This window comes from Ochotona curzoniae, unplaced genomic scaffold, assembly GCF_017591425.1.
Source record: "Ochotona curzoniae isolate NIBS_2020 unplaced genomic scaffold, NIBS_Ocur_1.0 patch75, whole genome shotgun sequence".
Lineage (NCBI taxonomy): Eukaryota > Metazoa > Chordata > Mammalia > Lagomorpha > Ochotonidae > Ochotona > Ochotona curzoniae.
In genome coordinates, this window is record NW_024467056.1 from 418,620 (window position 1) to 442,190 (window position 23,571).

The 23,571-nt window shown below is 60.0% G+C and overlaps 3 protein-coding genes across 4 annotated transcripts in view; 2 read left to right on the forward strand and 1 right to left on the reverse strand.

Annotated features, from left to right (window-relative positions):
• The first annotated feature begins 50 nt into the window (after positions 1–50).
• LOC121168190 (bifunctional peptidase and (3S)-lysyl hydroxylase JMJD7) lies at positions 51–7,577 on the forward strand. The gene is made up of 8 exons (XM_040998074.1): positions 51–134; positions 4,271–4,424; positions 4,503–4,756; positions 5,029–5,085; positions 5,492–5,587; positions 5,731–5,807; positions 6,018–6,177; positions 6,302–7,577. Exons 1-8 carry the CDS (start codon positions 71–73, stop codon positions 6,388–6,390), a joined length of 951 nt encoding a protein of 316 aa, XP_040854008.1. The 5' UTR covers positions 51–70; the 3' UTR covers positions 6,391–7,577.
• A 130-nt stretch (positions 7,578–7,707) lies between these two features.
• LOC121168189 (cytosolic phospholipase A2 beta-like) lies at positions 7,708–15,650 on the forward strand. Of its 2 annotated transcripts, XM_040998073.1 has the most exons (20): positions 7,708–7,716; positions 8,706–8,778; positions 9,061–9,197; positions 9,309–9,440; positions 9,770–9,810; positions 9,917–9,959; positions 10,257–10,311; positions 10,576–10,706; positions 10,840–10,923; positions 11,084–11,121; positions 11,736–11,871; positions 12,711–12,847; positions 13,030–13,252; positions 13,330–13,447; positions 13,538–13,675; positions 13,764–13,868; positions 13,984–14,163; positions 14,367–14,533; positions 14,894–15,080; positions 15,159–15,650. In XM_040998073.1, exons 1-20 carry the CDS (start codon positions 7,708–7,710, stop codon positions 15,368–15,370), a joined length of 2,346 nt encoding a protein of 781 aa, XP_040854007.1. In that variant the 3' UTR covers positions 15,371–15,650. The 2 variants fall into 2 exon arrangements, with proteins under 2 accessions (XP_040854007.1, XP_040854006.1); XM_040998072.1 differs by lacking the exon at positions 7,708–7,716 and having other exon boundaries at positions 8,405–8,778.
• Positions 15,651–15,726: 76 nt separating this feature from the next.
• The window catches only part of LOC121168199 (spectrin beta chain, non-erythrocytic 5-like), a 39,286-nt gene continuing 31,441 nt past the window's right edge, over positions 15,727–23,571 (reverse strand). The window contains exons 50-63 of the mRNA XM_040998085.1: positions 23,267–23,523; positions 23,001–23,187; positions 22,622–22,834; positions 21,613–21,809; positions 21,324–21,528; positions 20,890–21,084; positions 20,160–20,315; positions 19,675–19,892; positions 19,357–19,549; positions 18,984–19,160; positions 18,791–18,895; positions 17,811–17,890; positions 17,632–17,705; positions 15,727–16,088 (exon numbers count right to left, since the gene is read on the reverse strand). Coding sequence (XP_040854019.1) covers positions 15,727–16,088; positions 17,632–17,705; positions 17,811–17,890; positions 18,791–18,895; positions 18,984–19,160; positions 19,357–19,549; positions 19,675–19,892; positions 20,160–20,315; positions 20,890–21,084; positions 21,324–21,528; positions 21,613–21,809; positions 22,622–22,834; positions 23,001–23,187; positions 23,267–23,523 — 2,619 coding nt within the window. The remainder of the gene's footprint in view (positions 16,089–17,631; positions 17,706–17,810; positions 17,891–18,790; positions 18,896–18,983; positions 19,161–19,356; positions 19,550–19,674; positions 19,893–20,159; positions 20,316–20,889; positions 21,085–21,323; positions 21,529–21,612; positions 21,810–22,621; positions 22,835–23,000; positions 23,188–23,266; positions 23,524–23,571) is intronic.

The following is a 23,571-nucleotide window of genomic DNA, read 5'->3' on the forward strand; positions in this document are numbered from 1 at the left end:
GTGGGAGTGGCCTGCGACGGGCGGGGCCTAGCAGTAAGGCCCGCGGGCAGGGCGGGCTGCCGGCGGCGTCATGGCGGAGGCGGCCCTGGACGCCGTGCGGAGCGAGTTACGAGAATTCTCGGCCGCGGCCCGTGGTGAGTGGGTTAGAGCGGAGCCTGAGTCCCTCCCGGGCTGCAGAACTCGGCGCGTGGCCGGCTGGTGCCCGGCTCGGTGCGGACGCGCAGGCGCTCGTGCTCCCCGGGGAGACCAGTCACGCCGCGGCCGGGGCGGAGCTGGTGTGCTGCGCCCAGTCGGCGCCGGGGCGGTCAGTTGTCCCTCGTGCGTTGCAGGTTTCGTGGTTTAGTTTTTTTTAAAAAGAAGGTTTCGTTTGAAAGGCCGGGAAAGAGGAAACATCTTCCCTTGTGGTTCCCTCCAAATGCGCACAGCAGCCGGGGCTGGGCCAGGCCGAAGCCGCGGATATGGAGGGTGGCAGGAACAAGGACTTGAACCATCACCTGCTGCTCCCCAGAGTGCGGGTTAGCTGGACTCGAACCTAGGGACTCATAGGAGTTGTAGGAATCTTAACCGCTGGTCTCTGAATATGAAAATGTATAAATATAGTTTCTTTTTAAAAAAAATTATTTGGGGCTCAGCACCATAGCCTAGCTTGACTAAAGTCCTCGCCTTGCATGCGTCGGGATCCCGTATGGGCGCCGGTTCTAATCCTGGCAGCTCCACTTCCCATCCAGCTCCCTGCTTGTGGCCTGGGAAACAGGTGGAGGACGGCCCAAAACCTTGGAACCCTGCACCTGCATGGGAGGCCTGGAAGAAGTTCCTGGCTCCTGGCTTCGGATCAGTTCTGGCCATTGCTGTCACTTGGAGAATGAGCCAGTGGATAGAAGATCTTTCTGTCTCTCCTTCTCTGTAAATCTGACTTTCCAATAAAAATAAATAATTCTTTTTTTTAAAAAAAAGATATTTCTTTGAAACTCTGGAGGGGAGAGAGAGAGATCCTTCCACTTTTTGCCGCTCCAAATGGTGATAATGGCCAGAACTGGGCCAGGCCAAACCAGGAGCTTCCACTTGTTCTCCACAGAGTTGCAGGGACCCAAGGAGTTGGGCTGTCCTCTGCTGCTTTCCCAGATGATTAGCAGCAAGCTAAATGGGAACTGGAGCACCTGGACAGCCGCGGCTGCAGCTGATATATTTTACTCGCTTGGCCGCTGCACCAGCCCCATGAAACCTTAGTCCTTCTTTTCTTTTTCTTTTTAAGATGTATTTTTATTTTGGGGGACCTGGCGCCATGGCCTAGTGGCTAAAATCCTCTCCTTGAATGCACCAGAATCCCATATGGGCGCTGGTTCTAATCCCGGCAGCTCCACTTCCCATCCAGCTCCCTGCTTGTGGCCTGGGAAAGCGGTCGAGGATGGCCCAAAGCCTTGGGACCCTGCACCCGTGTGGGAGACCCGGAGGAAGTTCTTGGCTCTTGGCTTCAGATCGGTGTAAAGCTGGCCATTGCGCTCACTTGAGGAGTGAATCATCGGACGGAAGATATTTCTGTCTATCCTCCTCTCTGTATATATTTGACTTTGGAATTAAAAAAAAAAATCTTTGAAAAAAGATGCATTTTATTTTTATTGGAAAGGCAGATTTACAGAGAGAAGGAGTGACAGGAAGATCCTCCGTCTGTTGGTTTGCTCCCCAAATGACCACAACTACTGGAGCTGAGCTGATCTGAAGCCAGGAGCTTCTTCCAGGTCTCCCACACGGTTGCAGGGTTCTGAGGTTTTGGGCCATCCTCGACTGCTTTCCCAGGCCACAAGCAGGGAGCTGGATGAGAGGTGGAGCAGCTGGGAGTGGAACCAGCGCCCATATGGGATGCCAGTGCCTTAGATGGAGGATGAGCCAACTATGCCACCGTATCCGCCCCCTGAAGCTTTATTCTTAATGTCAGACACATGGGGGTGGTGATGAGCCTCTTGGGCTTGTTCTCTGTGGGAAGGAAACAGCCTGCTCTGAGCTGGGTGTGTCCAAAGCTTGGGGAGAACAGTAGCTGACTGTCCAGGCTATCCTGCCTCTTCTGCCTGGGTTCTGTTCCTTTTTCCCCTCTCTCCTTCCTTGATTTCCCCCTCCGTCCATCCCTGCTTCGTTTTTCCATTCTGAAGTGGCTTACCACACAGATACTGACGTGCAGCTGGAGGGCATGTGATATGAAAGCAGTCCACTCTGGCCCTGGCCCTCTGAGCAGTGTCTATGTGTTCCCAGGCCCCTCACTTTAGATGTGGGGGCTCTGCTGCCCTGTGTGTGATGGAGACTGTCCCACAGCCCGTCCACCTGGGCGACCGTCACACCAGGTGCGGTAGGTAGTCGTTGGCGCACTCCAGAAAGCTGTGAGGGTCATTTCCTCGCTGTTTCAAATCACACAGCGGAGCCTTGTAAGGATTCATTTGGCCAGTATTTAGTAGCCATTCCATGCTGAGCTCAGGATCCATTGAGGAAGAACCCCGTTTCTGGGTTGGGGGGTAGGCAGCTGCAAACTCATCCCTTTAGCGAGTGACACTGAAGCAGGTGAGAAGACAGATGGGTGAGGGGAAGGGGGACAGGTGCCCCTCTGGGTTCCAAGGATGAAGTGTGTGTGCCTGCCCCCAGCGCAGGCAGGAAAGCATGCATCAGTCCCTCCTCGCAGACTCCTGTGCCCGCTGCGGGGGCCCATCTTGCCTCCAGTTGGGGAGGGAGCACACACAAGTACCAGTTCATTCGTTTGGGTATTCTGGTCATGCCCAGTAGCCTTCCCACTCAGTTTCTCGTCTAAAGATGTTGACCTTTTGACAGCCACATGGTGTGAAACACAGAGCCCCCTGGAGTGAAGGCCACCTTGGTGGTCCTTGGAGCAGTAACTGCCAAATGGGTCAAGGCTGAGGGTAACGAGGTGGAGCCCTCCACTGCTTGTGAATGGCGCCTCTGGGAGAGTGAGTGAGCAGCAGAAGGGCGTCCAGCCGAGACCTGGCAGGAAGGGCCGGACGCCGGGCAGTCCAACCAGAGCAGTAGCTCAGGCCCAATGTGGACAACCGGTGTGTGTGCGTGTGTGCTCTGGCAGATTGTGTCCGCGTCGCACCAGGGTGGGACTGAATCTTGAAATGGTTGGTTTTGAGAGGGAAGAACAGCCATTTGGCTGGGCTGTTGGGCTTTGGTTCAGTCACTCAGCAAACATTTTTATAGCACCTATTATGTGTTGGCTGCCCTTGTCCTGGGGTCAGGTTGGTGAGCAAGGCAAGCATATCTGTCCATGTAGGGTTCAGTGAGACATGCAGCACGTCATACATAGGTGCGTGCTAGGGAGAGAACGGCGGGGGGGGGGGGCAGGGATGGCTTGGATAGCCATGGTCTGGGCTGGAGTGTTGGGAGCACAGGTGTTTGGTGCAGTGTTTAAGTCTGCCTGTGGGACGCCCCACTTCCTTTCCCAGATTGCCTGGTTCAAGTCCCTGTCCTTCCATTTCTAGTCCAGCTTCTTGCTAATGCACATCCTGGGATGCTCCCTGCCACGCACGTGGGAGACCTGGCTGCATTGCAGGCTCCTGGCTCTGGCCTGGCCCACTCTGCCTGCTGTGGGCATTTGAGACAGGAAATCTTTGTCTCACCACCTGTCTCTCTGCCTTTCAAACTAAAGATGAGTAAATGAAAATGCCAACCCTGGACCCCATGGCATTTGAGTGAGGACCCACAGGAAGTAGCCTGAAAAGGGTAGAAGAGGGGGTAGGTCTGAGAGGTGGAGAGGTGGCAGCTGCAAGACTTGGGGCCACTGAGTGACAGGAGGAGGGAGACTGTTAAGGGAGCTGTGGGCCACTGTAGACACCTGAGTAGCCACCCCATGTGCATGGCCCTACAGTCTATAAAACCAACCTCCGTTCTCCAGGGGCTTCGTGTTGGAGCTGGTACCCTACGGAGGCTTTCGGCCTCCTGGGATGATCAGATCACCTGAGGTGCTCCATAATGCCACCCCAGGCTGAGGCCCTCCTAGCTCTGGAGCACCTCAATTTGGTGGCTTGCAGGATGGCGGGCCTCTCAGGGCGGGGACAGGCCTCCCAGGGACCCGCCCCGATGTATGTGCCTCAGCTTGCTCTGTTAGCTTTCTCCTCCTTCCTCATTCTATTCCTGGTTGGCCTGGGTCCCTGGGTCACCGGAGGCCTGGCTCAGTGACACACTGTGGCCCTCACAGGGAGGGTACCCTGATGCAGAAAAGCAGGGTGACACAGTTCTCACCCACCCTACCCCTGTTGCCCTTTCCTCTCAGAGCTCAGTGTGCCCACTGCTGTGCCCTACCTGGATGAACCCCCAACCCCACTCTGCTTCTACCGTGACTGGGTCTGCCCCAATAGACCCTGCATCATCCGCAACGCTCTGTGTCACTGGCCAGCCCTGCACAAATGGTCCCTCCCCTACCTGAGGTGGGTGCCCCTGGGGGAGGGGCAGGAGGGCCCCCCCCGGGATCTAGGCAGAAGCTGAGTGTCCCCTCCTACCCCCAGGGCCACAGTGGGTTCCACAGAGGTGAGCGTGGCTGTGACCCCAGATGGTTATGCGGACGCTGTCCGAGGGGACCGCTTTGTGATGCCAGCCGAGCGTCGCCTGCCCCTCAGCCAGGTGCTGGATGTGCTGGAAGGCCGGGCCTGGCACCCAGGAGTCCTCTATGTGCAGAAGCAGTGTTCTAACCTACCCACCGAGCTGCCCCAGCTGCTGCCCGACCTGGAGCCCCACGTGCCCTGGGCCTCCGAGGCCTTGGGTGAGTTGGGCCAGCCTACTTGCATATCCTCTCCCCTCAGTGGCCCTTGGTCCATACACTTGGCCCCTGGCTCAGGGGCTGCTTATTCAGCATCTAGATCCCCCAGCCAGCCATGACTTTGCGTGACCGCTATGCTTTAGTGGGCAGCTGCTCCACTCCCATCCCCGGACGGACAGGCTGCACCTCTGGCTCTCTGCTCCAGCTCTGAGCTGCAGCATCTGCATTGTGGCTGTTCACAGCCTGGCCCTCATCATCCAATCTCTGCCCCACAGGAAAGATGCCTGATGCTGTGAATTTCTGGCTGGGGGAGGCGGCTGCAGTGACCTCTTGTAGGTGCCTGGGGATGAGGGTTAGAGGGCAGGGGTGGAGACAGGACACAAAGATTGGGCCAATAGGGCACTCAGCAGTTTTTCTGAGGCTTCTCTTGGGGTTCGGGCCACTGTGCAGCCAAGGTTGGGTCAGGTACGCATGGCATTGGTGAGAAGGAGCAGGCTGCACTATATCTAGAAGGCCAGAGAGGGCAGAGGGTGAATTAGGGGCTTGTGGTTGCCTTCCACTCCCCTGCTAGAGATGAGCCCCAGGCCCAGAAGCATCTGGTAGGCCCCTGGGGCCAAGCACTGAATTGCGGCCACGTACCCTGACATCCCTGGAACTGCCAGGGGCAGGGTGCAGGGCAGGGCTGGGCAGGCTGGTCTGCCCTTCGACCCTACCCTCAGGACCTGCCTGGGCCAGCAGTGCACAAAGACCACTATGAAAACCTCTACTGCGTGCTGTCTGGGGAGAAGCACTTCTTGCTGCATCCGCCCAGCGATCGGCCCTTCATCCCCTATGGTAGGGATGGGGCCCCAGTCCCTTCTGTACCACAACCCCTAATCCTCTTTCCCCTCTACCTGAGAGGGTGGGCTGACTAGGGAGGGCAAGGGCCGTTCCACTCCCTCCAAGGTCTCCCACATCCCACTCTCTTGGGGCCTCAGAGCTGTACACGCCGGCTACTTACCAGCTAACTGAAGAGGGCACCTTCAACGTGGTGGATGAAGTGGCCATGGAGAAGGTGTGTGTCTTGTTCCTGGGCCTTGGTGCTGGAGAGAAGGGCAAGGATTGGGGTTTCCCTTCTGGGAGGAAGCAAAGAAGGCTTGGGGAGGTGGTGGTTCACGTGACAGCATCCAGGGCCTGAGGCCAAGCTGAGCAGCATCCCTGCTGTTCATCCTTTGAAGGTGCAGGCTGGAGGGCCTGCTCCCTGATGTGTCAGCTGTGTCTTCAGGTGCCCTGGATCCCACTGGACCCCTTGACCCCAGACCTGGCCCGGTTCCCCAGTTACAGCCAGGCACAGGCTCTTCGCTGCACGGTGCGGGCTGGCGAGATGCTTTACCTGCCGGCTCTGTGGTTCCACCATGTCCAGCAGTCCCACGGCTGTATTGCTGGTGAGGAGGGCCTGGGCTGGTGAGAGGCAGGGAACGGGGTGGACAGGCCCTGCCAGGGCTCTGGGGAGTGTTAAGGGAGCCGGGTGGATGCTGTAGCTCTCGCATGCCCTCCCTCTCTCCACAGTGAATTTCTGGTATGACATGGAATATGACATCAGGTACAGCTACTTCCAGCTGCTCGATGGCCTCACCAGGGCATCAGGCCTCAACTGAGGGCACGTGGTCCTACACTGCACCAGAACAACTAGAGGGACTGGAGGGATGATGTGGGGGTGAGGGGTGGGTAGGCCAAGCCCCTCTTGGGCAGGGTCAGCATCAGTGTCAAGACCTGGAGGTCGGGGCTGTGCCGGCTGTAGGCCCAGGGTCTACTGTGCTGAACTTGGGCTTGGAGGACTTGGGGTAGGGTCAGGAGGCTGGACGAGGATCTCCAGGAAGTCGGCACACAGCTAAGGAGGCGCCATGATGATCCGGATGAGTCAGGACCTATCGACTTCCCAGGCCCCGCCAGGGTGTATATGCAGCTAATGACGGTTGTGCCCCCAGGGCTGTTGCACTGAGGTGGCATCTGGGAGCCCTGCGTGGCGGCTCCAAGGAAGTATTCAATAAAAGCTGCCCTGATTCACACATTCCGATGCTCCGGTGGAGTGACCCTACTCAGGAATGGGGCCAGAGTTGGGGGAATAGATTCAGTCCTGGGGCCCACTGCCCAAACCCTCCTCAGGGCAGGCTGGCCCAGGCCTCAGTCTTACAGTTTTGCCGGCCATACCCACTGGCTCAGGACCATGGAGGCCGCTCCTGGCTCCAACTTTCCTTGGGCAGCTGGTTGGCTCTGACCTGAGTGACCACTCTACCCCCAGTTTCTCCCACAAGCATGTTCCCTATGCACAGAGGCTGGTCGCTCAATCAGGGACATAGTCAGATTCCTGCCTTGGCCCACCCAGCCCCTGGAGGCGAACAACCCCCACCCTCACCTTCGTGTGCTGACTTGTAAGCCTCATCACAGGCCACCCAGCACCATGAGTGGCAGCTGCACAGATATTGCTTGAAAGGGCTGTTTTATGGGCAGGGGCATATCCTTGCTAGGTGGTGATGGCACTGGAGTGGTGCCCTTGGATTGGCCAAGCCTTTCGGCATAGACCGGGCATTCCTGTCCTACTGGCACTGGGGGAGTTGCGAAAGGCCCAGCTCCAGGCTCTTTGGTCCATGGCTGCTCTGTGGCCTCCTATCCCTGGATCCCGTGCTCTGAATCAGGGCTGGGCGGGGCAGGCCTGTGCCCCTGACTGGACCAAGCAGGTCTTGCAGGGAGCCACTAGGATGTCAGTGGGTTGAGTGTAGGTTTCAAGTGCCTCACTTCCCTAACAGGTGGCTGGTTCAGGGGCAGGTGCAAGATTTGGGTGTGGTGGAGGCGGCAGTGGGAGGGACCAGGGAGGAGCCCAATGCCAACTGGGACACTCAGCTTGGGGTTAAAAAGTTGATAGCCGCGGCCCTGCGGCCACCACCTGTCATCGCTGCTCCTGAGGACTCGGCCTCATGGCTCTGGTAGGGCCCTGTGGGGCACTGGGCCCGGTCACTTGGTGTGGTAGAAAACCTGCAGAGGCCAGGGCAATGGGCAGAAGCCAGGGGACAGGCAGGGCCTGGTGGAAGGGACTGACTTGGCCTCTCTGTGCTCTGGGAATGAGGGCACAGAGCTCCCTGGCACTGGCTTTGGGTCCTAGAAACTCAGGCTCCCAGCTGCTGTTATGGTGCCAGGAGAGAGGGAGAAAGGCTGGTGGCTGCTTGGGGTAGGGATGCCCCAGAGCTGGTGCAGATGGCTGATCATCCCCAGCTCTGCCCCTAACCCTGGGAGCTCTATCCTAGAGGCAGAACCAGTGGCCTAGATCTCCCCTTCCCTGCCTAGCCCAGCCCAGCCAGCCACCCCACTGAGGCTTAGGACTGGAGAGAGCTGTGTGGGGGTCAGACCCAACCTAGCTCTAGGAGCCACAGAACTAACCAGTCTAGGGATAGTCAGAACTATCTGCTACCCCCTGCTGCAGCAGAGAGCCCACTTCTGGGCTGGCCTAACCAGCGGTGGGGAGGCCAGGGAGCTGCGCAGGAATCTGAGATGCCTCTCCTAAGGGGCTGCCCCTGTGGTGAGCCGTGACACAGCCTGTGATTGTAGGATGCCCCTCATTCAGGGAGAAGAATCAGGTAGGGCATCTTGGCACTCCCCTCCTTTGGGTACTGGATGGCTTAACTTCTGTGCCCCAGTTTCATCATGGGCTTGATTGCCATCAGTGCCTGGCGACTGATGTGACATATCTGGCCCAGAGTGTGTGTAAGTGGTGTCTGGTGGTCTGGTGGTGCCATAGCTCCCGTTGACAGCAGATTCTGCTGGGGTGGAGGGCAAGCTGGGCTGAGTGTGCCTGGCTCTTGTGGTTTGGATTTAGCCACCACGCTACCATCATAGTCCCTTTACCCCCACCCTGTGGCAGCCCCTGTTGGGTTTGCCCATGGCCGCCTATGGCAAACCCGCCCCTCTCCCTCTACAGGCCAAGGTGCCCGGGAGCTGTTTGCTCACTGTTCGTGTCCTACAGGCCCACGGGCTGCCTTCCAAAGACCTAGGTGAGCTGAGCTTCCCTTGGGCCCCATGCTGGTGGGGGCAGGGGAGGAGTAGGAGGAAGAAGGTACTGCTGCTAGGTTCCCAGGGGGCCAGAGCCAGAGGGAGTGAATGGAAACAGGTGGGACTGGCTGGAGGTTCTGGGAACAAGGGGACAGTAGGGACCCAGCCCTGTTGCACGCTGATCTTGGGGTTGTGGGAGGAAAAAGAGGGTGTTGCCAGGGCTGCAGGAGCTGGACAGACAGGGTTCTTGGTCACTGCTGAATACACCTTCCTCCTCCTGGCAGTGACCCCCTCTGACTATTATGTCACCCTCTGGCTGCCCACGGCCTGCAGCCACAGGCTCCAGACGCGTACAGTGAAGAACAGCAGAAGCCCTGTCTGGAATCAGAGCTTTCACTTCCGAATCCACAGCCAGCTAAAGGTGGGCCGGGCAGGGCCAGCGCTACCCCCAGCCCATACTTCCTGGCTACACCCAGCCCAGCTTCCCACCTGATCCCTCTTGGCCATGTGTTCTCCCCCTGCTTCTTTCCAGAACATTCTGGAACTGAGGGTCTTTGATCAGGACCTGTTGACCCAAGATGACGCCGTATTGTCAGTGCTGTTTGACGTGGGGACTCTGCGGCCTGGTGACTTCCGGCGGGAGAGCTTCTCACTGAGCCCCCAGGTAAAGCCTCATCGGGTTAGCCTGGCCGGGGGTAGGAGCACAGCCCTGCTCTCCAGCCATTGGTCTAGGTTTCCCAGCATGGCGGAGGCCTTGCCAGCCAGGACTATGATCTACCCAAAAGCAGTCCCTACCCTTGAACCAAAGGGCAGTTGTTCTGGGAGCAGCCCAAGGCACAGGAGCAGGGTGGTCTGGGCTGCACCATGGCCTCTCCCCATCAGCCCTCTCTGGTATCTGGGTCGGGGTTTACATGCCTGTGCACAGACACACAGGGTGGCATGCTTGCACCTTGCGCTCACACCTCAATTCCTTGCTTGCTTCCCTCTCCCCAGGGTGCACAGTGGCTGGAAGTAGAATTTCGGCTTCAGAATCTGTGAGTCAACTGTGGACAGAACTAGGGGGGAGTGTGTGGAGCACCTCGGGCGTTTGGGGGAGCCTGGACACCCGGGCTGATGCTGAGTGTGGGGGGCCTCTTCCAGGACAGACTGTGCCGAGCAGCTAACCAGCAACAGCATCCTGGTGGTGAGTCGGACCTCGGGCTCCACAGACAGGGTTGGGACCCCTCGCCACCTTGTCTTCTTGTCACCTTGGCCCTCACCATTTGCTTACTCTTCTCTCTCGGCCTGAAGCTTGGTCCCCCTGGGCTGGTTAAGTTTTGTGGTTAGGGTGCCCAGAATGTCTGGGGAGGGAGGGAACACAGTCTCAAGCAGGTGCTTAATGACTTGTGGCCAAAGCCATGAGGAGCAGGAAAGGGGGTGAGGGTGGATGCAGGTCCCAGGACAGGGCTGCTGGCATCTGAGGGCTCAACTGTTAACTCAGGCCCGGGAGCTGTCCTGCCTGCATGTGCGCCTGGAAGACATGGGGGACCAGACTGGTAAGTCCCCAACTAGTGCAGCAGCGCCTGGGCCCCTTGGCCTGTTTGCCCATCCCCTACTCTGAGCGGGCCCTGGTTGGGGGAATCTCGTACAAATGGCCCAGAGATGCCAACAGCAGGAGCGGGGAGTGGTGCACCTGCCTGGGTCTCCCCGAAGCCTTTCACAGAGGTGCTGTGGTGGGGGTGTCACCTCTAAGTTCCTCTGACAAAATGGGGTTTCCCTGAAAGCCCATTCCTGGCTTCAGCTCTGGTTTCTGTCCCCAGGCTTGGAAGGCAGAGTTCAGCTGATAGTCCCTGGAGCCTGTGAGAGTCCGCAGGTGGCCTCCGTGGGCTCTAGGCCCTTCTGCTTCCACTGCCCTGCCTACGGGGAGCAGGAGCTGAGCATTCATTTGCAGGTATGGGGCCTTGCTCCTTCCCCAACCCCAGTCCCAGCCCTGGCTCCCACTCCTCTCCTTGCCAACAGGAGGATCTGGAAGGAGATGGGCTGGTGTGTGCCAGCAGAGGGGCTACTTCCTCTGTCCTCTGCAGGGGACCCCCCAGGAGCAGCTGAAGGTACCCCTGAGGGCCCTGCCCTCTGGCCAAATGGTGCGGCTCGTCTTCCCCACGTCCCAGGTAGGCAGGGGGGCTGGGACCGTCCTGCTTCAGTGGCCCACCTTGCTGCATGAGCTTTGTTCTGGACAAGTGCCAGGGGGCAGGCCCCTGAGGTGGGGCTGAAGGAATACGGTGGGTGGAGTGGGAACAGCCTCTGTGACAGGGACATTTGTGGTTTCAGGAGCCCCTGATGAGGGTGGAGCTGAAGAAAGAGGCAGGGTAAGAAGCAGGGATTAATTGGACAACTAGGGTGGTGGCGGGGGAGAGGAGATTGACAGCAGCCACTGGGGGTGGTGCAGGTGTGGGGGAGGGAGCTCAGCGTGACCTGGTGGGCTTCCTAGAACTTGGTCCCCACTTGGCTTTGCAGGAGGGCTGTGTGCCCAGCCCTGGGTGGGGGAGCACTTAGTAAATAACTCTGCTAAGAAAAGCAAGTGGGAGGGGGCACCAGCGCTTGGAGGGAAGGCCGTGTTCTTGCTGAGGTGGGTCTCAGCTGGCTTCCATTGCCAAGTCACCTCACACAGGGTGGGGCCATTGCTTTCACATCCTTGTCCTTCTATAGTCTTTTCTGGAGTTGATGGCAGTGGGCCTTACAGTCAGGTCCTGCAGGCCCAAGTGCACCTGGTACCCACAAAGCCTCCCCTACCACGGTCTGCCATGGCCTCCCCTGCTGCCTTGGCCTTGCTGTGCTCCCTGCGCATCCTTGGGGTGTCTAAGCCCCACAGGTATCACACTAAAGGTCTCAAGACACACAGGGCAAGGGGAGAGGCAACAGGACCACGGGCCATTCAGGCCAGAGGGGCCTGGAGCTGCCTGGTGTTGTCTTTCTTGCTCAGCCCCAAGGAGCTGGCCGTGCGGCTGGGCTGCGGGCTGTGCACAGAGGAGCAGGCCTTCCTGAGCAGGCGGAAGCAGGTGGTGGCCAAGGCCCTGAAGGAGGTGCTGCAGCTGGACAGAGACCTGCAGGAGGACGAGGTCTGGGGGCTGTGCTGGGTCAGGGATTGGGGGTTATCCCAGACTTGCCCAGAATTGTAGCTGACACCTCTTGTGCTGTAATCAGGCCTGAACCAGCACTGACCCAGGCTTGCAGCTGCTTCCTGGCTGCCCAGCCCTGCTCTGCTTCCCTCTGTCCATGTAATCGGGAGCAAGGTGGGTGCTGAGCAAGGAGGTGTGGAGCTTGCAGATGGGGGTGCCAAGCCTGCCCAGGTTTTGAGACCAGCCCTGCCCTGAGTGATCGGTGTGATGGTCCCCTTGTCTGAGGCGGCGTGCTGGTCCTCGGAGTTCCAGCAAGTGGGAACGCTTTCAAGGTAGTTTCACGGCTTCCAGAAAGTGACCAGTAGCCTCACTGGGGCCAGGGCCCAGGAGATGAGGTCTGCTCCTGTGTGGGCTGCTTTCCTGCAGGTGTCACAATGCTGCATGCCCGACCACAAAGTCTGTGGCTGATCCTCCTAGGCTCAGCGGGCTCAGCACTGAGACCAGGCCTTTGGTCATTATTTATTCAAAAAGGCAGAAACATTCCATTCCCTAGCTCACTCTGCAAATGGCTATAGAGCCAAGATTCAGGCTGTATCCCCCGCACTGGGGGGCAGGACCCCAGCTCCCACTGCCTGCTGCCTCCCAGGGTGTACATTAGCGGGAAGCTGGGCCTCACATTCAGGCACTGTGGTGTGTGATGTGGACATCCCCGGGAGTGTCCCCCCTAGTTTACCAAGTGCCTGTCCCCAAGTGGACCTGGACTGGCCCCAGCTGTTGGGTGAGCTGAGTGAACTTGACCTGCTGCTTGTCCCTCTCCTTGGGCCTTTCCCCAACTCTAGGTCCCAGTGGTAGCTGTTATGGCCACTGGTGGTGGCATCCGGGCTATGACTTCCCTGTACGGTCAGCTGGCTGGCCTGCAAGAGCTGGGCCTCTTGGATTGTGTCTCCTACATCACAGGGGCCTCAGGCTCCACCTGGTAAGCTGCGGGTTGGAGTGTGGGATTGGGGGTTGGTGTCGGCTTGCAGACCTCTGAGTGGCTGCAGGCAGCGAGAGGGTGTGCAGCACGGGTCCTGGGAGGGTCAGCCAGGCTGCGGTTCTGGAAGACTCCCAAAGGGGCCTGCAGTGACAGCCTGCCTAGCCTGGGTTCTCCTTCCTCAGGGCCCTCGCCACCCTCTACGAGGACCCTGAGTGGTCCCAGAAGGACCTGGCGGGGCCCACAGACTTGCTGAAGAGCCGGGTGACCAAAAGCAAGTTGGGCGTGCTGGCACCCAGCCAGCTGCAACGGTACCGGCAGGAGCTGGCCGAGCGTGCCCACTCAGGCTACCCGTCCTGCTTCACCAACCTGTGGGCCCTCATCAATGAGGCGCTATTGCATGGCCAGGTGCCGGGGGCCGGGCTGGGGGGTGGCTGGGCCCCAGCTCCAGAAGCCAAGGGGCTCAGGGCTCCATCTTTCCCCAGCCCCGGGAACATAAGCTCTCGGACCAACGGGAGGCCCTGAGTCAGGGCCAGAACCCTCTGCCCATCTACTGTGCCCTCAACACCAAGGAGCAGAGCCTGACCACCTTTGAATTTGGGGGTGAGTGGGAGAGAACCACTCTTGGAGGGCAGGGGATTTGCAGGGGGGTTGGGCCCTGAGGCTAAGGGCATGGCCTCCCCACCTCCCCAGAGTGGTGTGAGTTCTCCCCCTACGAGGTCGGCTTCCCCAAGTACGGGGCCTTCATCCCCTCCGAACTCTTCGGCTCCGAGTTCTTCATGGGGCGGCTGATGAGGAGGCTCCCCGAGTCCCGCATCTGCTTCCTGGAAGGTGAGAGTTGGCTGGGCAGCAGGAGAGGGAGCTAGGGCAAGGGTGAGGCTCCCGAATGGGCCCTGACAGGATGGGCCTGCCCTCCTAGGGATCTGGAGCAACCTGTACGCTGCCAGCCTGCAGGACAGCTTGTACTGGGCCTCAGAGCCCAGCGAGTTCTGGGACCGGTGGGCCCAGCACCGCGCCAGCCTCGGTATGTGCTTGGGCTCCTGTGGGTCCTGACCAGTTCCCACAATGAGTCACCATGGAGGCCCAGGTAAAGGTGTGGGAGTCCCCCCCACCTCCCACTCTCTTGCTCTCCTGTATAGACAAGGAGCAGGTTCCCTTCCTGAAGATAGAGGAGCCACCCTCCACAGCTGGCCGTATTGCTGGGTTTTTCACCGACCTCCTGAGCAAGCGCCCCCTTGCCCAGGCCACCCATAATTTCCTGCGCGGCCTCCATTTCCATAAGGACTACTTCCAGCACCCTCACTTCTCTGCCTGGAAAGGTACCTGCTACTCACGCCAGGTCTGCCCATGGCGGCCCAAACCTTGGGTCTGTAGAACAGGCCCTTCCTGTCCCCTTCTGGGCTCTCTTCCTTTGACTGTGGGTCCTGGGGTGATGACTTGACAGGAAACAAGCAGGGGCCCGAGGCCATTGTGCCCATTTTTTGCTTAGGCAACTAATGCCCATCGCCCTGAACTTCTGCAGCCACGAAGCTGGACGGGCTTCCCAACCAGCTGACACCTGCAGAATCCCACCTTTGCCTGCTGGATGTCGGCTACCTTATCAATACCAGCTGCCCACCCCTCCTGAAGCCCACCCGGGACGTGGACCTCATCCTTTCGCTGGACTACAACCTTCAGGGTGCCTTTCAGGTGGGGCGACACCACGCAGGCCTCTGTGCCCTGGGGAGATGAGTTGAGAGGTCCAGGGGTGGTCCAGCTTCTCTCGGAACTGCCTTGGTGGCTCAACATACAGGGTGGGTCAGCTCCCCGCAGCCTGCCATGCCGAGCGGCTTTCGTCCTCGGGCTGCCTTTGCTGCACCTAAGGAGGGCCTGGCCTTTGTGAATTCTCACCCCATCCCCGTTCCACTCTCCCAAAGGCACAATAGCCTAGAACTCTCAGGGTTAGAGCCTTTATTCAAGGTCTGGCCTGACTCCCTGGAGGAGCCCTGGAGTCTGACCATGTTCATGGCCAGCCCTGGGGTGCATACTGACACCTCTGTGCACTTGCAGCAGCTGCAGCTCCTGGGCCGGTTCTGCCAGGAGCAGGGCATCCCGTTCCCACCCATCACGCCCAGCCCAGAGCAGGAGTGCCAGCCACAGGAGTGCCACCTCTTTGCTGCCCCCGACCAGCCTGAGGCCCCTGTAGTGCTACACTTCCCTCTGGTCAACAGCTCCTTCCGGGAGCACTCGGCCCCTGGTGAGTCCCAGCCCCTTGCTCTCCTCTGGAGGGGTGATGCGTTCGTCCCCTCCATGCCTGTCTGCGCTCTGTCCACAGGTGTCCGGCGGACACCCGAGGAAGCAGCTGCAGGTGAGGTGAACCTGTCCCCGTCTGACTCACCGTACCACTACACGCAAGTGACCTATAGCGAGGAGGATGCCGACAAGCTTCTGCGCCTCACACACTACAATGTGTGCAACAATCGTGAGCAGTTGCTGGACACCCTGCGCCAGGCCGTGCAGCGCAGGCAGCAGCGCAGACCCCAGTGAGGGCAGACCCAGGTCCAGCTCTGGGTTGGCACCAGCCAGGCCATGCACACACCGAGCCAACACCAGCTGCAGCCCTGGCTGAGTCCGAGTTGGAGACTGGCGGCAGAGGGACTGGCCTGGCCTGGCAGGACACTGAGCATGGGAGGGTTTCTGGCTTGGGTTCAGCCAGCACACAGAGTGGACTGCTGCTTGTGAGCTGTGGTATTTCTCCAGCCTCCCTACAGTGTGGAAGGGAAAACTTTGGACATTACACAGGCCTTCAAGGCTAAGGTGCTGCTCAGACTCGGTCATTGCTGCATGTCCTTCCAGGTACACATGGCCAGGGTTGGATTTAAAAAGCAAAATAAAATATCTCCCTAGAGATATTTTCCCGTAGAGGGCAGGTTGTCAGCATTCCCCAAAGAACAGGACACCTGTTCATGTCCCCATCTACCTGTGCTGGAGCCACACAGGCAGCCAGCCCAGCCGCCTCCGCCTGAGCACTTCTCCTCCAGGCAGGACTTCGGAGTGAGGCCAGACATGCAGTCCAAAGGCTCCTTCCTGCCTTGTGGTGGGTGTGGCCAGGACAGGACCAGAGGAACCAGACAGACAAGTGATGCCCACAGAGGGGCCCCTGGTCCAGCAGGGAACTTCAGCTGGAGACTGGGCCTGGGTACCTCTCCAAAGCTCTGTTCAGGTCCCTTCCTGCTGCACCATGAGGTGGGAGAAAGGCCCAGATCTGTTGAAAGAATAGGAGGCCAATTAACTTCAGGGGCTCGACCACCTTAGAAGCTTCCCCAGCCCACTGGCCACCCCCAAACCCCTGCTTCCTTCCAGCTTCAGTGTGAGGAGCAGTTGCAGTGACAGGCAGTAGGAGGTGACTGCTCTCACCTCTCCATCCCCACCCTCAACACACACAAAATCTCACTCCTTCTGTCAGCCCCAGCCAAGAGGCCAGAGTCACAGAGGCAAAGAAATGGCTGTCTGATTGCCTCAGAAGTCACTGTGTCCAAGACAGAGGCTGATCCCTAGTCACGTCATCTGTGGGGTGACACCTGAGTCCTGGCTGCACTTGAGGGCTCCCAGCCTCATGGCTGCGCCACTGTGCGATCAGGGCTCCATGGTGAAGGTGTCTGCAGCCAGTCCTGCTACATGCAGCCTCCCATGCCCCAGCTTAGGGCAGGGCAGTATGCAGCTGCCTATGGCCCTGACCTGTAGGGCCCCGCCAACTCCTGGGAGCAGGTATGAGCAAGGATCTGGCTGCCCTGTGAATGCTGCATCAGAGCAGAAAAGAGAGGGGAGCAGAAAGTGAGGAAGTGCAGCCAGCAGACACAGGGCAACCTGCCCTATACATGTGTGGAACCCAAGGCACAGGAGCCTCACCTCAGGGCCGGCAGGAGCCAGAAAGGCGTGCAGCACCTGGGGCAGTTTCCTCAGCAAGCCCTGACTCCTGTGGGGTCTCCTCCAGCGCAGAAGGGGCAGAAGGCAGGGTCAAGGCAGAGTGAGCCCCTGGCAGGAGACAGCTGCCCCACCTGGGAAAAGGGGAGCCTTGGGGTCTGGCCTCTCAGCCATCCCCGTGGGATGGAGCAGGGCTTGCACTCAGAGCAGGCATGCTTAAGGCCTGATGTATCTCTGCATCCCAGCAGTCCAAGTATCAACGCCCTGGGCAGAGGGCAGCAGTCTCTGCTAGACCGAGAAGCTCAAACCCCCACCTCCCTGCCATCCACCAGCATCCCACCTGAGCTGAACGCCCTTGCTGGGCCACACCTCCACAGCATGCTGTGATATCTGGTCTGTGACGCTGATGGGACTGGCTGTGAGGTGGGTGAGAGAACAGCATCAACATGTGCCCTGCCTCCTCTGGGGGGCTCCCCACAGTGTAAGCAGGCTTTCCCTAGGGCTCAGCTCATGAGGGGGGGACCCCTGAAGCTGGGAGAGTACCCTGGAGGTTCAGCCAGGATCTCAAGAGAGGGCCAGGGGCCCCAAGCATGCTGTCTACCCACAAAGAGAAGGTGGCCTATGTTTCTGGGAGGAGACCCCAGCCTGGCCACTGCTTGCAGGGCCCCTCTAGGGAGCAGTTATTTAGCTTAGAGCCATGTGGCTTCAGGCAAGTTACTTAATCCCTCTGAGCCTTACATTCCCTGGCTGAGACACTGGCTTCTTGGGGAGACAGGCAAATGTGCACCCCCAGGGATGCATGTGACACCAGCCCTACCAGGAACTTAGGGACCCAGGAGTGACACCCCTGCTCCAGCTTCCCCCTTCCCCGGGGCCCAGCCTACCTGCTGTGCTCCCCAGGGGCGGCCACAGGTGCTCCTTTTTGTCAGATGGCACTGCTACCAGGCTTTCTGCCTCACTGCCGGAACCAGCACACAAACATTGGGGGTCACATTCCACGTCTCTGCCAGGCCCCTACCTCCAGTCCCCCAGCAGGCCTGGATCCACACATGCCCACCCTCACCTCAAGGGCACAGAGAGGTTCCAGCCACCAGTGTCTCTCAGCTGCTCACCCTGGGCTTGGGGGCTCTGGGAAGCCACCCTCTGAAGAGAGACCAGGAACAGGACACAGTGGTGGTCTCTGACCTGCGGCCCCTCTCCTGTTCCCCTCAGGAGCCAGGGTTGCAGGCTGCTGCCAGGCCTCACTCCAGCCCCCCATGTGCATCCAGAGGCACCCAGGTCCCCATAAGTAGAGAGACTGGAGGGCTCAGGCAAGGAAACCAAGGGCAGGGCAGGAAGAGCCTCTTTTCCTGTGGCTCTGTTGGGAGGGTCTTAGGGCTGGAGCTGCTGCTGAGGCCCCATACCCCTCCCTGGCAGCCTGTGTCTCCTTCCTGGGGTTGTCAGGGGGGCCCTGGCTCCACACAGGCCCTTCTGGGAGGTGGGCCGAGCCTCACAGCTCCTGGCCTTGTCCCGGTCTGGTTACCCTTAGCTCCATGTGCAGTACCCCTGCTTCCCTGTGCCGCAGGACACAGGGGCTATCCCTTCATCCCCTGGGCTCCCTCTGTCCGCCTGTGGCTCCCAGGATAGACAGGCCAGGCTGCAGGGCCCTTTCCTCAGCCAGCTGTGCTCCCATACTCTCCACCTGCAGGGCCCACCCTGGAAGCTGCCCGCTCACCTGGGCTTCAATGCCTGTCCCCAGAGCAGCTGCTGCTGCTGCTGCTGTTCCATCTTGGGGAGGGGCAAAGTGAGCCAGGTTATAGGCCAGGCAGTGCCTGTGCTCCTTCAACAACACCTTCCCTGCCCTGTCAGGGAGGCCATCACTTTAATGCTTATCACCTGGTGTGGCCCCTGGGGACACCCCTCAGACACATGACACCCCTAGCTAGGGGTGACGGAGCTGCAGCTGGTAAATTTCTCGAAGGGCCCATTCCGGCAGGCCCTGGGGGAGTAGACTTGCAGGCTGAAACAAGGGGCCGTCCCTGCCCAATGCGCTCAGGGTCACACCTCTGCGGTCTCCTGCAGGTGGGTGAACCGCTCCTCCTGCACCGCCAGCAGCTTCTCCAAGTCCCCGTGTCTGTGGAGTAGCTGTTCTACCTCGGATGTGGAGTGCTGGGGAGAAGTAAGACCCAGCTCCTGGAAGTGCCCAAGACTCCCCTCTTCCCCCCAACACAGCATGGGCCACAGCCACCATACGCACCCCACAGTCGGGCTCCTGTAGGAGGCATTCCCAGGAGGCCAGCCATGTCTCGGCCTGCTCCAGCTCCTGGCGCTGCTGCTGCAGAGCGCAGCTCTCCTGGCAGCGCCGCCTGCACAGGGTCCAGGCCTCCTGGAGCTCGTGGAGCTGACTGTCCAGCTCCTGCAGCCTCTCAGTCACCTGGCAGGGAGGAGCTGCTGCAGGTGAGGACGCGGTCAAAGCTCCCACCCGAGGCAGGGCTGCAGAGGCAAGACTGTGACCCCTCCCCTCGACCTCTCTCCACACCTCTGCCCAGCTCTCTTGTCCTGGTTTTACTAACAACCAGAGGTGCAGAGGCCTTGGGTGGGTGGGCAGGCAGGCGCACCTGTGCTTGCACTTCTGGGGTTATCAAAGGACTGTGGGCCAGCAGCCATTGCCCGTCCTGCCACAAGGCCTGGGCATAAAAGCCATGCTCCTCGATTTCCTGTCCCAGTTCCTCGTGCCGCCTGGTGAGCTGCTCTGCCTCAGCCATATCCCGGGTCAGCTCCTCCAACAAGGACACCAGCACCTTCCGCTCTTGCACCCACGTCCTGCGGGGCAGGAGAGAGCTGCCATGGTCAGAGCTTGCAGGATAGCAAGGGAGCTACCCTGTCCCCTCCACCCTCCTACCCCCAGGGCAAATCCTGGCCTGGGGCCAAGGCAGAATGCCACTTACAGCAATTCCTGACAGTGCCCAAGGAAGGTGTGGCCCTGGGCAGCCTGTGCCAGCTGCTGGCCCTGCTCCTGGCCCATTGCCTTCAGGGTGGCCCAGGCCTCCTGCAGTGCAGCCAGCTCTTTGAACAGGCCCTCCTGAGCTGCAGGATGGTGCTGGCACAGGCGCTGGGCCTCCATCTGCATATGGGCCATGGCCTTCTCCATAGCTGCCAGCTCCCTCTGCAAGCGTGGGTGCAGATCTCAGGCTCCCAGCTCAGGAGCACCCAGGCTTCCTCAAGTTCCTATCACTTCTACTCTGTTCACTATGTTCCCTGACCTAGGCTACAGCTGGGTGCCCAGGGGGTGGGCTTAGGCCACAGCTGGGGATGGGGGGTTACCTGTTCCCTCTGGTGGGGAGGGGAAGCTGGAGACAGCTGAGCATCCCTGCCCTTCTTGTAGGGGCAACTGGCTTCCTGGGCAGGTCTGTGGGTGGGTGAGGGCCCTTACCTCCAGACGCCCATGCTGTCGCCGCAGCATCTGTACACAAGTCGGGTGGAGGCCATGTGATGCTCCCTGGGCCAGGGCAGTTTGCTCCTGCATCCTGCCCCGCAGCTCGGCTGCTGATTGCTCAAAGGTGCGAAGCTCCCGGGCTGCGGCCAGACTCTGGGAAGGCACAGGGGGAGGATAGGAGTGTTGGGACTGAATTATGTTCCCTGCCTCCACCTGGGCACACAGTTCCCAGGCCATGAACAAAGGACCAGGGGAACCCCTGGGTGCAGTCTGTGCTGGCACCCAGCCATGGCCTGCACAGGGCAGGCCATCCCATGCAGCCTTCAGTGTGCACCTAGCACCAGGGCCCTGGCTGGGGTGGATGGGGTCCAGCTGGGCCAGGAAAGGAGGAAACTAGGCTGTGGGGCCCAGGAAGCTGCTGTGACAGGAGCCAGGGGCCAGGCTTGGAGCTGAGGCTGGGGGAGAAGCCAGAGGACAGTCACCCAGAGTACAGGAGCAGGTGCCAGGGATGGGTTCAGGCCACAGTTGGGGATATATGGAGTACCATCACCTGTTGTGGGGACAGGAAGCTGGAAACAGTTGGGCTGGAGATGTGGAAAGGGGCAACAGCATGCTGAGGGCCCCTTGGAGTTTCTGTCCTGTCCCCCTGCTTGGCTACATGAGCTGTGTTTGGAGGTTCCCTTCCACCCCCAGATCGTCCCAGGCTGAAGCTCCAGGAGAGCCCTACCTCTTGGCGGACTTTTATGGCCTCATGCAGCCTCTCCCAAACAGCTTGGACACGGCTCTTGTGGGCTTGGATGTGGAGAGAGCAGCGGGGAGCTGCCTGCTCCAGGCTGACTGCGTGTTCCCTCAGGGCCTGTACCCGGGCCTGGCCCACGCTCTGCACTTCCTTGCTGAAGGCATCAAACTTCTCCTGCAGCACCTGCAGGTGGGAGTGGGGAGGATCACTCTGCTTCCTGCTTCCGGGCGCTCCTAAGAGGCTTGGTGGGATCTGGCACAGGGCCCTCCCGCAGCCCCAGCAGGGAAGATGTGGGGGTCCAGCAAGGTACATCACTCCAGCTCTCTTCTGCACACACCCCAGCTTTCATTTGGCACACACAGACTTTGCGGGCCTGCTCAGCCTCCACCTACTCCTCCCAACTAGCTGCCTCAGGGACTTGCCTCGATAGCCTCCAGGTCCTGCCCAAGCTCCTGGGACTGTGCGCTGGCCAGCTGGGTGCTGAGCCACGTGTCCAGGAGCAGGGCCTCTTGCTCCAGCAGATGCAGTTGCAGCTGCTCCTGCAGGCTTCGGGCCCTGCTCTCTGCCCTCTGCCACAGCTGTGTGTGGGCCTCCCTCACTGCCTGCAGCCGGGCTAGGACCTGGGGACTGGGACAGGAAACACAGCTTGGGCCAGGGCCTCCCCACCCCACTGAGGGGAACCCCAGCTGCCCTCTGCACCTCTCCCCTCACCTTTCTGGGCCCTGCCTGCCCTCCAGGAGTGCGGCGGTCTGCTGCAGCCGCTCCATGTGAACCCCAAAGCTCTGCAGGTCTCTCTGGGTGGCCTGCAGCTGCCGCAACAGTGCCCGCGTAGCCTCGGCACTCTGGCCTAGGTCCTCACTGTCCAGGAAACGGTCCCGCTTGGCCAGCCAGGATCCTGCCTCTAGGAGCTGGGGTGATAACAGCAGAGATCAGCCTCCCCACACAAGTCAGTGGGAGACAACGGCCTCCAGTGCTCCTGGCTGAGGTTGTGAGGCCTGGAGTCAGAGCTCGGGCTACTGGCCCGGTGGCCTTGGGAGGCACACGTGGGCTGGACACCTCCCTACCTAGGGGTTGCTGCAGCTGGGCCTGAGCGGAGGGTTCACCAGAGGCCTCAAATGATCCCTCTCTGCCTCCAGGAAAAACAAAGATGCCCCAGTCTTTGTTCCTCAGTGGCAATTCTGCTTGGTTTGCTTAACAAGCCCACATTTCAGCAAGCGCACCTCGCAGTGAGTTCCTCCCCTTTTGTTATTCCTCATGGTCTTGCTTCCTGGGCTGGCACCATGGCTCAACTGGCTAATCTTCCATCTGCAAGTGCTGGCATTTTATATGGGCACTGGTTCATGTTCCAGCTGCCTCAGTTCCCATCCACTTCCCTGCTTGTGGCCTTGGAAAGCAGCTGAGGACGGCCCAAAGACTTGGGACCATGCACCCATGTGGGAGATCCAGAAGAAGCTCCTGGCTCCTGGCTCAGCTCTCCTCTCTGTAAAAATACATTCCCTGCTGGAAGGTGCCCGACAGCAGGGAGAAGGTTCCAGTTGACACCGACAGTGCACTGGGGCAGAAGAGACAGAGAAGCAATCACTCCAAGGCCTCCTGGCTAGAGGAGTGAGGTCTTAGGGGCCTGGAGATCCAAGATGTAGAGCCGAGCTCCTCCAGGGGTCTGGCTCTGGGGAGCTTCACACAAAGAGTGAAGCCTTCTGTTCCTCCAGCACCCTCTCACCTTCATCAGAAACTCCTGGGCCTCCTGAGCCTGGCGTAGCAGCAGACGCCTCTGTGCCACCTCCGCCCGCAGGTGGTCCATGGCCGTCTCCAGCTCCTGCACCCGGGCAGCCACCTCGCTGGTGGCAAAGTGCCCAGCCTGCAACAGCTTATGCCCAGTGTCCAGCACCACCCGGGTCAGAGCCTCATGGCTGCTCAGCTCATTCTCCAAGCTCTGTGATGGAGGAGGAAGGGGACAGCAACTGGTAGTTGCTACAGGAACCTACCCTCACCTCAAGACACCCCCAAGACTTACTCGCCAGGGAGTCAGCCCTCAGAGGAGAATCCAGGGCAACCCCCAGGCTGAGGAGCCTCAGAACTTCTGAGCATGCCCCCCGCACCTGCTGCTGCTCCTGCAGCTGCTGCACAGCTTGCAGGCTCTCGCCGCAGTCCTGGGCCATGGCCAGGGGCAGCTTCTCCCTCACCCAGTCCATTTCCTCCTCCACATCCCTGAAGAACTGTGCGAGACAACTCTGGGCTTCCAGGGCTGCCCTGCGCTCCTGCAGGGGCACCCTTAGGCTCTCAAACCTGTAAGGGAGTGAGTGACCTGAGAGACAAGAAGGGGCACTGGGCCTCATCCCCAGGGAAAGCAGGGAAAGGCAGGTACCTCTGCAGCAGCTGCTGCGCCTGCTCCTCCAAGTCTGGGCCAAAGCACCGGCCTTCCCGCATGAAGGCTTGGATCTGGCCCAGCAGGGCCTGTGCCCGCCTGGCCCGCCTATCCACCGCTGCCTCTAGCTCCCCCTGCGCCCCCAGGAGCTCGTCCACTGCAGGCAGGTCCTGCCCTACTACGGGGCCTCTCAGCTCGGCCTCTACAGGCTCCAGCCAGCTGCCCAGCTCTTCCACACTGCGCTGGAGACTCAAGGCCTGTTGGAAAACATGTGGTGGGCAGCCAGGGAGCAGGCCCAGAGCCCT

What these genes read in the sequence shown, in the direction of transcription:
- LOC121168190 (XM_040998074.1), top strand. Translation starts at nt 71, where the DNA reads ATGGCGGAGGCGGCCCTGGACGCCGTGCGGAGCGAGTTACGAGAATTC. An exon ending in GGCGGCTGCAGTGACCTCTT is followed by an intron (nt 5,086 to 5,491) that starts GTAGGTGCCTGG and finishes CTGGGCCAGCAG; the next exon opens with TGCACAAAGACCACTATGAA. An exon ending in GTCCCACGGCTGTATTGCTG is followed by an intron (nt 6,178 to 6,301) that starts GTGAGGAGGGCC and finishes CTCTCTCCACAG; the next exon opens with TGAATTTCTGGTATGACATG.
- LOC121168189 (XM_040998072.1), top strand. Translation starts at nt 8,667, where the DNA reads ATGGCCGCCTATGGCAAACCCGCCCCTCTCCCTCTACAGGCCAAGGTG. An exon ending in CCAGCAACAGCATCCTGGTG is followed by an intron (nt 9,960 to 10,256) that starts GTGAGTCGGACC and finishes CTGTTAACTCAG; the next exon opens with GCCCGGGAGCTGTCCTGCCT. An exon ending in ACCTTCAGGGTGCCTTTCAG is followed by an intron (nt 14,534 to 14,893) that starts GTGGGGCGACAC and finishes GTGCACTTGCAG; the next exon opens with CAGCTGCAGCTCCTGGGCCG.